The sequence below is a fragment of the Eulemur rufifrons genome, chromosome 8 (genome assembly GCF_041146395.1).
Source record: "Eulemur rufifrons isolate Redbay chromosome 8, OSU_ERuf_1, whole genome shotgun sequence".
In the NCBI taxonomy this organism is placed as follows: Eukaryota; Metazoa; Chordata; class Mammalia; order Primates; family Lemuridae; genus Eulemur; species Eulemur rufifrons.
In genome coordinates, this window is record NC_090990.1 from 37,193,156 (window position 1) to 37,206,953 (window position 13,798).

At 35.6% G+C, this 13,798-nt stretch overlaps 1 protein-coding gene across 2 annotated transcripts in view; it reads right to left on the reverse strand.

Moving 5' to 3' along the window:
* The window catches only part of FAF1 (Fas associated factor 1), a 440,606-nt gene that overhangs the window by 257,686 nt on the left and 169,122 nt on the right, over positions 1–13,798 (reverse strand). For both annotated transcript variants that reach the window (XM_069477930.1, XM_069477931.1), the window contains one exon: positions 12,675–12,766. In XM_069477930.1, the coding sequence (XP_069334031.1) occupies positions 12,675–12,766 (92 nt within the window). The remainder of the gene's footprint in view (positions 1–12,674; positions 12,767–13,798) is intronic.

Genomic DNA, 13,798 nt, shown 5'->3' on the forward strand with positions numbered 1-13,798 from the left:
TCCCTCATTGGCAGTTGTTCACCTATTCCTGAAATAACTACATCACTTCACCTCTTCACTCAAAGGATTTATTGAGTATCTACTATGGGCCAGCAAGCACTGCTCCTAGTTTACTTCACACATGAACTAGATCGAAATGAGACTTTACATTGAGGACCATATTGATTCTGACTTTTTGAGCAACCCTTGCGTTATAGTTAAAAACTCACCTCTAGGATGTTCAAAGGCACTATGATGAGTGATTTGGAGTTCAGGGCCCTATGAAATCCAAGTCCTGGCTCATCTGTTAACTAGCTCTATGACCTGGGAAAGGGAGGCCTGAAGCCCACATATGCTATCTTATTTAATCACATCCACTCCTCCCCAAAATCCTAGGAGGCCAAAATCATCCTGATCATTGTGAGTGAAGAAGCTAAGGCCTGAATAGACCATTTAACTTCTTTCTGTACCTCAGTTCTCCTAGTCATAAAATAGGACTGAATTAAATGATTGTTTTAGCTCCTTCCAAAGATGATATCCTAGAGCTTTCCTCGCATTCTAAGTCAGAGCTCTCATGAATGTGACTTGTCTTGCATTAAGGGAGTACATCACAAACTGAAATAGTAGAAACTAGATAAAAGAGTGAAAAATATTATAAGCATTAATATTTGTGCAGAGATTGTGAGGTGTCAGAGAAACAGAAGTAGGATGAGAACTATTTAAAAGCATCCTCAGAATGCCCTTCTAATAACTGAAGCCCACAACAGTTCCACAACACTTCTCAGTTATCTTTCTTAGTTGGGATAATGGGGGCAGAAGGGAGAAGAGTGGCTATAATGGTCTCTGTACAGGGGGAGAGAGGTGGGAATGGGGGGAAAATAAAAGGTATATACTATGTTTGTATGAATATCAATACACATACCACCCAGAGGGTGTCACTTCTTTGCTAGGGCCAGGGCCAGGGCCAGGAGCACAGGTGAATATCTATCACCACTGCTGCTGGATGGTTATTAGGAGCAGAGATAGAGAAGTAATACTTCAGAATTTTTCTCTTATACATTCAGACTTAATGGATGTAGTAGAGTGCAACTCAAACAGCGAGAGTTGGAAAAGACCTCAAGTATGACAATGTTTCTTTTGCTTTTCCTCAGGCTTCTGCCTCTCCTCTTAGAGAGGATAAAACTTCTTTCCCTGTTGATACTCCCCACTAGAGAAGAGTTTAAATGAGAAAATTTGTGACTCCGCCCCTAAACCCCCCACATTCTAGACTTATTTCTCCCAGAGGAAAAAAAGAGCCAATTAGAATTACTCACAAAGTCACACTGTACTAGGTTAGATTTTACAGAAGGCAGGGACAAGACCAGCAGCTTCCTCTTTTACTTCCTATGCCCTAAGTTTGGTTGGTTGGTTGGTTGGTTGGTTGGTTTGTTTGTTTGTTTGTTTTGAGACAGAGTCTCACTCTGTTGTCCAGGATGGAGTGCTGTGGCATGCAATCACAGTTTACTGCAGCTGCCAACTCCTGGGCTCAAGCAATCCTTCTGCCTTAGCCTCTTGAGTAGCTAGGACTACAGATGCTTGCCACCACATCTGGCTAATTTTTATTTTTTTATTTTTTTGTAGAGATAGGATCTTACTATGTTGCCCAGGCTGGTCTCAATCTCCTGGCCTCAAGAGATCCTCTCTCCTCGGCCTCCTAAAGTGTTGAGATTATAGGCATGAGCCAACACGCCTGACCTAAGTTGTCTTTCATTTCTTACCCATTGTGGTAGGTATACACTGGACAAGCTTGCCATGAGGTCTCTAGGCCGTCTTTCATATTGTGACTAGGTTGGTAAGGCAGGCCTCGTGCATCAGTCCATCAGGCTCTGAAGACTGAGTCATAACTCCTTCTATGGGTCACCTGAGCATATGGATCCTAAGATTTAGATCTGGAGTGACAGGTAAAAGACCTCACTTAGGACTCCGGTCTAAGCCACTTCCTCTACACTGAGTGCTTGCCTGGGTATTAAAGCAATTTTGATTTCCAATTTGTCTACTGATTTTTATATGTCTAATCCTAAGAACCCTAGAAGAAAGACTAAGAACCCTAGAAGAAAGGAAGGGTGAGCAGCATCATGAATGCCTAAGAATCTAGAAAAGCTTATTTATTTTCAGGTAGTATCTGAGGGCCACAGCAGAGGACTGACCGTCCCAAAGTCACAGTGATTCCATGGCAGAGGAATCAAAACTCAGCTATCTTGACTCAGTATTCCTCAATTCCTTCCACAGCAACCACTGGAAAATGTAACAACTCTATTCTCACTTAATTCATGACTACTGCCACCTGCTTTCCCACCAATGGCTTACCAAACACACACACACACACACACACACACACACGCACACACACACACACACACACACAAAAGCTGTGTATTTTAATGCTATTGGTTTACTCAACTATCACAGGAGTCCCAATTAGCAACCTGAATTTACTTCTCCTTAAACAAATAGCATCTAATTCAAAGCCATAGTAAAAACAACTTCATAACCCAGAAGCCACACAAGAGAGTCATATGCTTGACTGCATGACCAGAGCTCAACAATACTCTCATGTGATGTCATTAAAATATTAACTGAAACCATAAGCCCAGTACAAAAAGCTCAAAGTCAAAAGCAAGACTCAATTACTACTTGTAAAAGGACAACAGACAATGGATACCATGTTTTCTGTTACCTTGCCATAAAAATGAAGAAATCTATATAATTAAAATGGAGCTGGACATTTTCATCACTTATTAAACTATGACCAAAGCAAGTTGCAAAGACTGTCTTTTATTACCAAGACATCCATTTAGTCCTTTCTAGCAAGGTGATCATCAGCAATATCAGGCCCAGAAATGTCAAACATTCTCCAACTGCCTTAGGGCCTTGGCACTAGCTATATTTCCTGTCTAGAATACTCTTCACTAAGCCCTTCACTTACAGGGCTCCTCAATTGTTCATGTCTCAGATTAAATAGTACAACTTCAAAGAGGCCTTTCTTGACCTTACAACCTACACTAGTCATCCAATGGTCATACCATGTCACCTTATTTTAGTTTTCCAGAAAGCACTTATTATCATCTGATATTTTTTCTTGTTTATCTTGTTTATAGTCTGTTGTCTGCACTCCCCCCCACCTCTATACATATTACATTGTGAACTCCATGAAAGCAGGGACCTTGTTTGTCTTGTTCCTCATTATATCTCTAGCACCTAGAACAAAGACTTAACACATTGCATGATGATCCTCAATATACATCTTGTCAATGAGTGAATAACGGACACCCTGCATGTGTAACATGATAGATGAAGTCTCCATTTATCTGAAAATACTTTGAGTCTGACAACAGCAAAACAGTCAATGGAGAGAATATAAATACATAGATGAAAAATCACATTCCTCAATTAGTCATGAAAGTTTTCATATTTATCACAAATGTTTATTAAGGGCCTCTTACATATATAATATAACACTTTTATGACCTAAGAGAAATGCTCAGTAAGAATGCTCTTGTTCTTCACAGCTCAAGATCTGGTTGGAGAGAATAGCCATACACAAAATAATACTGGGGAAGCTAAAATTCACAGAAGAAAGCATTGTGTGAGACCACAAAACTTAGTGTAGAACAGATATAAGACTGAACAGTCTGTTTGACTATAAAGCCAGAGCTCCTTCTATTACTCCATACCATGACGGGAAAAACCAAAGGGAACACTGGACGAAGATTAAGGTTAACCTCATGCCAAAGAGTAGAGATCGTCTACTTCATTACATTTATGGGACACTTATAAGGTCCTTTGTTCCCCAAATATCTAGTGTGTGCTCTGCATAATACTGAATATTCCACCATTAGAAGGTAACTCCTTAGCTTTGATCTCTTTTAAGAGACAAATACCCTTGGAAATGTGTCACTTTACAGTATTCATTCCACAGATATTTCTAAGTACCTACTATGTTTCAGGCACTCTTTTAGCTACTAGGAATACAACAGGGAACAAAAAAAAGGGCCCTAATTTTTTGTATCTTTACATTTTATTGAGAGAAAAAGATAAATATGAATATGAATATATTACTAATATAATGCATGGTAATGACAAAGCAAGGCAAAGAGACAGAGTATGACAAAGGTGCTGTTTTTAGACAGGGGCACCAAGAAAAACCTCTCTGAGGATGTGACATTTGGGAGAAGATGCTGTTTGAAGGTAGTGGAACAGGTACTGGGAAAAGAAGAGGTCATTAAATGGTAAGGCTGAGAGAAGCTAAAGAAAAGTTTACCTTCCCATTTTTATTACCTACGGTTGTGAGCTTTAGCCATATATTTTTAAAAATTATTTTCCTTTTCTGGTTTTGGCATCAAGATTATATGACCATCGTAAACTAAGATAGGTAGTAATTCTTCTGGGAGTAGCTTATATTAGATTGGGATAATCTGTCCCTCTGGGGGGTAGCAGTGAAGAAGAGAAAAATGGCATGTGAAATTTTTGACTTCTAATTCAGTTTCTTTAATGATTATATAATTTTTTCAGGTTATTTCTTCTTATACTTTATATTTTATATAAAATTTTCTAGTTCATCTAAATTTCAGATCTTATTGGCATAAGATATGCATATTTTATTTTTATTTTAAAATATTTTATTAATGATTTTAGTATTATTTACTAATTATCTTATTAACTTAAAAATCTCCTCTTAATCAGTAGTATAAGGTCCTCCTTTTTATTTTTATTTTTTTGTAGAGATGGGGTCTCACTATGTTGTGCAGGCTGGCCTTGAACTCCTGGGCTCAACGGATCCTCCCACCTCAGTCTCCTAAAGCACTGGGATTATGGGCACACACCACCATGCCAGCTAATTTTTTAAAAAAATTTTTGTAGAGATGGAGTCTCACTATGTTGCCCAGGCTGGTCTTGAATTCCTGGCTTCAAGTGATCTTCATACGACAGCCTCCCAAAGTCCTGGGATTACAGGTGCAAGCCACTGCGCCCAGGCCAAAGTCTTCCTTTTTTATACTTAGTATTTTTATTTATGCTTACTCCCATTTTTTCTTGGCTCGACTTTTCAAGCAAATAATTACTACTTTTTGTTGATTGACTCTATCATTAATTTCTGTTCTTTAATCTTCTTTCCCTCTGTTTTCTTCCAAATTACTTTGCTGTTATTTCTCTATTTTCTTAAGTTGAACATACAATTCAATAGTTTTCTTCCTTCTTTCTTTCTTTCTTTCCTTTCTTTCTTTCTTTTTGTGGAGACAAAGTCTCACTCTGTCACCCTGGCTAGAATGCAATGGTGTCATTGTAGCTCACTGCAACCTCAAACTCCCGGGCTCAAGCAATCCTACTGCCTCAGCCTCCCAAGTAGCTGGGACTACAGGCACGCCTCCATACCCGGCGGTTTTCTATCTTTCTTATTGTAGTGAATTCTTTAATCTTATGTGGCCTCAGCAGTCATTTTGAATACAACCTTAACTCTCCCATACCAGAAGCAGGGCTCAGTCACCCTTGACACAGTTTCCAGTCCTATACCACACCCAAATGTCTCAAGCTGGCAGCCAGAGATAAGAACTTAGAAGCATCTCTCTCCTCTAGCAAACTGGGCTCCCCCTTTTCTATAGCTTCCTTTAACCAGACCATTCAGGCATTTGCCTGTGAACTTAAAGTGACCCACCTTATTTCCTCATACATACTGCTAGTTGCCACACACTGTTCTCTCTCTGCCTGACTCTTCATTCCTGCCTCCTGTGACGTGGGGATGGACAACTACCCTCCCACCTCAATGTGCCTTCCTGCCCAGGATCTGAAAGTAAAAAATCCTTGAACTTGTTTCTATTATAGTGGTGTACTGAATTTGCACCTTCCATCTGAAGAACTAGGGGCTGCCTCAGGCCAGGTTCTCCTCAGGATACCAGGGAGAGCACAGGATCGGGCTCCCAGCACCAGAGTGATGGTCAGGCAGGCATAAACTGGACACAGGTCAGACAAAACATACAAGGGCAACTGCCAGTATAAACAAATTTCCCATCTGAGGGACCCCTGGTCACAGGTTGGACTAGGCATTAGGCTGTCTACCATGTAAAAGAAGTATCCTGTGAAAGGCATACTGTAGACACACTCATCCAGTTCCCTTTCATTTCCCATTAGAGCAAAGTTGCTAACTGCTCTGGTACGGGAATCCCAAATTAGCTGGGGGCTTTCAAAACACTTGTCTTCTAATGAGCAGACTTAAGACTACAATTTTCTAAGTGCTATTTTTGCTGTACTCACAGTTTTATTGTCTAGTACTCTCATTCATGTTCACTTCTAAATATTTGATGGTTGCTATTATGATTTCATTTTTACCCATAAATTATTTTGAAGTAAATTATTTGTAGTATCAAATATATAGGGGATCTAGGAGTTTATCTTTTTATTAATATTAGTATTTCACTTCCTATTACATAATAGTCAGAGAATGTGGTCAATAGGATAATGATTCTTTGATACTGGCTTTGTGTTCTTGTACGTGATCAATTTCTAAGTATTCCATGTGTGCTTAATTGGGTTATTCAAATCTTCTATAGCCTACAAAGATTGATTGCTTAATTAATCAGTCCCTGAACTGATGTATTTAATACAATGTGGTTGGTCTATTTCTCTTTGTAATTCTGTCAAATTTTGCTGACTTCTTCACACAAATCCACAATTGTCATATCTTCTTGGCAAATTGTCCCTCAATGCTATTTGCCTTAAATTCAATTTTATGCTATATTAATATTGCTATAGTACATTTTATAGTTAATATTTGTCTAGAGTACTCAAAGTATCATTTTCTTTTCCTTTCTCTTTTCTCTGTCATTCCATTAAAGGATATCTCTTTGGTATATCATATAACAACATATAGCTATTTTAAAAAATCTTATTTGAGAGCTTCTGTTTTTAATAAGAGAGTTAATACTTTCTTGTTTATGAAGATTTCTGATATATATATTTTTTTGCCATCATATTTTCTGTTTTCCTCTCTCCTTGTTTTCTTATACTACTATTTCATATTCCTATTTGCTGACGTATTGACTAGGTTTCTAATTTTCTATTTTCTTCTAGAAGTATACAGGTTATTTTTCATTAGTGTTTATCCCCTTTACTTATTAACATTTATACCTCAGTTTGTTTTTCTAATATGAACTAAAGGTAACCAATATCTCTAGCATCCTTCAAACAAGAACCTAAACAAGCTCCCAATAACCACTATCTCTCTGTCATCACCTCACCTCTACCCCTAACTCAGTTTCTCCATCTGTAAAACATAGATAATAATATGTACTTATGATTTATTGTGAGGATTTAATAAAATAATATATATAAAGGGCTTGGCAGAAAAGCCTGGTCTCATAAATGATAGTTACTATGTCACTGTCACTTATCTTTATTAAAATGTATGTATACGTTATTGATGCATAGAAAAATAAGACCATATGTCAATAAAAAAAAAAAAAAGAAGAGCTTAGACAGGAGACTAGATTAAGCAATTTGAGTATCAGAAAGAACACCAGGAATGAGTTAGAATCTAACGAAATTTTCTGTAAAGGGATGAATTAAGAAAAGGTCTAACATTCTTAATAAATACGTAACAAGCTCTGTGAGGGCAGAGCTGGTTTTTATCTAGCAAGTAATCAGTAAATCATTAATGGAATGAATCTTTTCTATAATAATATGAAATGTATAATTAACAGTTTTCTCCCCTTTCTAATTTTACTATAATTTTTAATATAATTTACAATTGTGCCACAGGAGTATGCTTCATTCTTTCAATTAGTGAAATGTAATTTATTTTTTAAAAGGTTTAAAATGCTTTTCAACTGTTATGAAGATTATGATTAAAGAGTTCGCTCTTAAATTCTCAGGAAGCTTAAAATTCTGTTTTCTGAAAAACATAACTTACTTTAAAATCATTCTAAACTCAATTATAGGTGCTCATATGGTAATTTTGCTGCTCTCAGGCTGTATCGTTTTTTTTCCCCCAGAATGAAATTGTATATATAAATACAAAGACTCAATTACCAAGCACCCCCTAGTGGCAGTAAAATGAAGCTAATAAGGTTTTGTTGTTTTTTTTTTTTTTTAAATAGGATGTGGTTTGAGATATAGTTTTCTGTATCTATAGTTCTCACCAAAACTTAATAATAAAATGGTTTGTCGGTAAGAACATGTTATTTTATATCTACATTTTATTAAATGATTAATATACTGTAACTAAGAGTGAATTCACATAATGAAATTTCATTAAAATTCCTGAAAAGAATTACAATAAGTGAAATAACAAAAGCAAATACTCTTCAAAGAGTATATAATGACACATTACAAGATTTTTAAAAGAAATCTCCTTCAGGGCCAAGGATGCTGGCTCATGCCTATAATCCTAGCACTTTGGGAGGCTGAGGCAGGAGGATTGCTTGAGGACAGGAGTTCAGACCAGCCTGGGCAGAGACTGGTCTCTACAAAAAAAAAAAAAAAAAAAAACTAGCTAGGTGTGGTGACACACGATGATTATGGTCCCAGCTACTCAGGAGTCTGAGGCAGGAAGATCACTTGAGCCCATGAGTTTGAGGTTGTAGTGAGCTATGATAACATCGCTTCTCTCTAACCTGGGCAACAGAATGAGATCCTGTCTCAAACAAACAAATAAATAAATAAGTAAAACAAATCTAGAGAACAGCCTCCCAAAAAAGAAGTTGCCTTTGGAATAAAGTTTTGTGTATTTCTGTCAAGAGTCTGAAATTATATAGTATATGGAATACCACAATCTTCAGAGTCAGAATATTTACTGTTGAATACAATCTACATAACTCTTCTAAACACCTCAACTTTCTTATCCATTCTAAACACCCAGATTTCCTCACCTATAAAAAAGATGCATTAAAATAGACCTGCATCCTTACAGAGTTGTTATAAAGGTCAAGTGAAATTTGAATGAAAAGAATTACTATTGGTCTTTATTAGCATATATAAATCATTTCAATTATTGTTCTTTATAATTTGCACTTTCACATATAATGTAGCACTATTGCTTACTGAATTTTTACAACCACCCTGACAATTGCAAACAATGCTTCCCATTATGTAAATGAAAAATCTAAGGCCCTAAGCCAACTTGGAACTGGAATCCAAGTTTTTCTCACTATACTTTGATGTCTTTTGTAGTGAGAAATGAATTATAACCATATTACTTTTCTGATTTGGTTACAATAAATTTTGTTTAGGAGTGACACTATAATACTAATGTTGTCTAGTCCCTTGAGAGAAGACTAATACTTTATTAAAAAAGAGCCTAATGTTTGCCATTGCACTGGAATTGGAATGGTGGAATCCAGGAGCAGGCCCATATCAAAATTCTGCACTACAATTAACTGGCAGTTTATCCTCCAATTCCGCTCCATCTTCCAACATCTACTGAACTCACATCAGAGAAAAACATAACAAAATGACAATTAAATCGATTAAGTATCAAACTGCCTAAATAATATATACCACTTTTTAAGAAATCTCATATCTGAGATCAAGAAAGGAATCGGGAAAATATGTACATAAACCTGCCTATTTTCCTCTACTAATTTCAGAGTAGATCTATTAATTTGCCAATTCCCAAAGACAGTCCTAAGAATCATAATTAATTACCTTTTATTTTCTCCTTTTTAGATTGTAAATTAGGTTATAAACTACAAATAAGATTTCTATGAATCCACCAACTATAACAAAATTCTGCAAAAAGAAATCAATTTGATTCATTATGGAGTCTAGTACAAAGCAAACTTATCTGTCTACCATTTTTAATAATATGATATGCTGTATAACTCACTAGGAAATTATTTTTTTTGGCCTGGACAGTTAAGATGTCCAAAATTATTTTTATCTAGTGAAACAGAAAATGAAAATCACAAGTTAAAAATAATTATTACCATTGGTTTTTAAGGTTCTACATGGATTTTATTTTGGTTTTTTAAACTGTCTCCCATGAAATCAGCATTTAAGATATGTTATTAAAAAACTCTAGATTTATCAAAAGATATGTTGGATAAATACACTACAAGAAGTGAACCCTGGCTTTTTAGTTAGGTTTTAATAAAATGTGCACTAACATGACTTTTATATCAGCAGGAGTTTCCATTTGTTCCTCTTCCCACTACATCTTTTGTTTGACTTTGAATTTTTCTCTCTTACTGTTCCAACACAAGAAATAGCATCATTATAACTTATTGAAAATCCACAAAGCCAACTAGGAAAACTACTTTAATGCTACATGAAGTACTCATTTTCCAATAACCACTGCATATCAACAGCACTGTAGGCCCCTGCTTGTCTAGGGATTGAGTGACTGGCAATCAAACTAAGGTCAGCCACATGGCAATGAAGAACATTTCCATTAGCCCAGGAAGACATTTTGATAAATCCATTTAATCATGCTACTGGAAAGCAATAGATTATAAACAATGATGTCTCCTGTCTGCTTTTAATTATGTGGATTACATATTATATGACAGTGATTACACTTTGTTAACTAACCTACAAAATAATGTTCTACCTGATTAGATACAGAACTATAACTCTTTGTTTAACTTAATCTCATCTGAAGTTTTATATCAACATTACTATAAACACATGGACTATAAGTCTGTAGTTTGTAATTCTGTAATAGTATGCAAATTCCACTTCCCACTAATATATAATCTAAACATAGTAGAAGATAAAGAACAATCCTAGAAATCTTTAAATTCTTAACACAAAACAAACTAACGATCAAATACAATCACGTTAGATTTAACTTTTCAGTTCAGTGATTTCTACTTTAGTGAAGCCAAATTTAATTTTCTTTTTATTTCTAGCTTCCTAAAAATAAAGATATTTGGTAAGTGGTGGGGGTAAAAGCTTGACAATATTCAAAGTTTAGTGACCACAAAAAATGACCAAGTTATATTTAAAAGAAAAAAATTTGTTTAAAAACTGTGAAAATCTACAAATAAACATAATTCTGGAATAATAATGTATGAAAAGATTATTCACAAAATTATTATTCTATCACTAGCATAATCATTTACTATAGACTGGTTTATCTAGCAATAAAAACTTAATGTGCTAGTTTGCAGTCCCACCAGCAGTGTATGAGTGTTCCTGTCTCTCCCCATCCACGCCAACATGTATTGTTTTGGGACTTTTTGATAAAGGCCATTTTCATTGAGGTTAAGTGATATCTCATTGTGGTTTTGATTTGCATTTCTCTGATGATTAGGGATGTTGAGCATTCTTTCATATGTTTGTTAGCCATTCTTATATCTTCTTTTGAAAAATTTCTATTCATGTCGTTTGCCCACTTCTTGATAGGGTTGTTTGATTTTTTCTTGCTGATTTTCCAGAGTTCTAAATAGATTCTTGTTATCAGTCCTTTATCTGATGTGTAGTATGCGAAAACTAGTGCAACCCCTGTGGAAAGCATCATGGAGATACCTTAAACAGATTCAAATAGACCTACCATTCGATCCAGCAGTCCCATTATTGGGCATTTACCCAAAGGAACATAAGTCATTCTATGACAAAGACACTTGTACCCAAATGTTTACAGCAGCACAATTCACAATGGCAAAGATGTGGAAACAACCCAAATGCCCATAAATTCATGATAGGATTAGTAAATTATGGTATATGTATACCATGGAGTATTACTCAGCTATAAGAAATAACAGTGATATGACATCTCTTTGGTTCTCCTGGAGAGAGTTGGAACCCATTATATGAAGTGAAGTATCCCAAGAATGGAAAAACAAACATCACATGTACTCACCAGAAAATTGGTTTCCCTGATCATCACCTAAATGCACATTGGGGAATGATACCAATCGGATATCAGACTGAGGTGGGGGCTTGGGGGAGGGGATGGCTGTATGCCTACATGATGAGTGCGTTGCACACCGTCTGGGGAATGGTCATGCTTGAAGGTGCTGACTCGGGGAGGAGGGGGTGCGAGGAGGGGATGGGTGTATACCTACATGATGAGTGCAATGCGTACTGTCTGGGGAATGGACACGCCTGGAGCTCTGACTTGGGGGGATAGGCGGTACATGGGCAACGTATGTAACCTGAACTTTTGTACCCCCATAATAAGCTCAAATAAAAAAAAATAAAAATTAAAAAAAAACTTAATGTGTAATTAAATATACTAAAATAATTTGATCATTCTATAACTGTATTGAGTTCCACTGTGAAAACTAAAAAAATGAGATCCTCTATTTCAAATAGATGGAAAACCTTAATAAAAATTTTATATCAGTGCTTTTCAAGCTTTATTCTGTAGAGCCCAATGAATTTTACTCAAAGGTGATGTATTTTTGGCAATGAGAGAGACTGGGGTTCCATTTACACTTTCTCTTCCCTCCAACTCTAATCCTTCTCCTTTAATCACAGAAGTACCATTTGACTATTTTTTATATATTGGAGTTTTGCTAAAGATTTTCCTTGTATTAGAAGATTCCACCACTAAAACAAATAAACTTCTAGACGAAATAGTTTGAAAATTGATATACTTAATAGTAGTTGCTAAGTTAAAACTTCAACAGAACTTTTATTTAATTTTGATGTTTATATATAGCTTAAAGCAATTTAACAATCAAACTTTCATTTCAGACCCCCAGGAAAAGTAAACACCTTACCCGGCATGACTAGATGATGAAGGTGGTGGCAAGTCTGGTGTAAGGACATAAAGACTGTTGTTTTTTGGCAAGTGCAGTGATTTTAGGACCGTCTGAAAAAGAAAAACAAAAAATGAATGTTGATTGTGTATTACTAATTTTTACTGTAATTCTTAAAAATTAGTAATTTTGTAGTTTGATTTTTCATCTTCTGATAATTTCCCAAATAGCATAATGCAAAAGAACTGCTGAATCCAAATAACCTTATTTCCTCTATGTATCATAAGGTAGCATAAACCTGAATGTTAAAATAATATATAAATTCTTGAGCTCATGAAGAGATACAAATAGGTAAGAACAAAGTTGGGACTCAATAATTTCTTTACTAAAGAAGTGTATCCTTGCAACTAATATGCACTTCATCTCAGGGTCATTATGGAAAAAATTAGCAAAATAGGTTTTCAGAGACCACTGGACCTTGAAAAAAGTCATAGGAAGTACCTCAAGCCAATGATTTTAAAGATGAGGAGATGTAGCCTGAGAGGTTAAGTAATTTGGATGAGGACTCTAAAAGTGATACTTGGGTCACTTTATTCTTAACTCCAGGTATCTTTTTTGTTAAAGCTCTCTATTGGGAGAGACTTAACTACTCTTTGGCTATATATACCTACTATCTTGATAACCATAAAAATGTCATTAAATTTCTTTACCACAAAACTCATATACATTTCAGACTCCCAATCTGATGGTAAAAACTTGCTGAAGTACTTCAAACTTTTTTGACAGCAATTAACATTAACAAATACATTTTACATCTCTACATTGTAAGCCAGGACATACATTTATTCAACAGATATTTATTGAGCCACCTACTACTCTGTGCCAGGACTACTCTATCCACTAAGGATACAGCAATGAATAGAATAGCCTAAAATGAAATCCCTGATATTACAGAGCTTACATTTTAGTAGGAATAAGTAAAATAAGTAACCCTGTATAGTTGAATATTAGTGATAATTTTTTTGACTAAAAGTATAGCAGGTAAGGATAAAGAATGTGTGGGTATGGAGCTTTGCAGTTTTAAACAGGGTGGGCCTCACTTGGAGAATGAAATATTTTAGCAAAAACTTAAAGGTGGAAGAAAC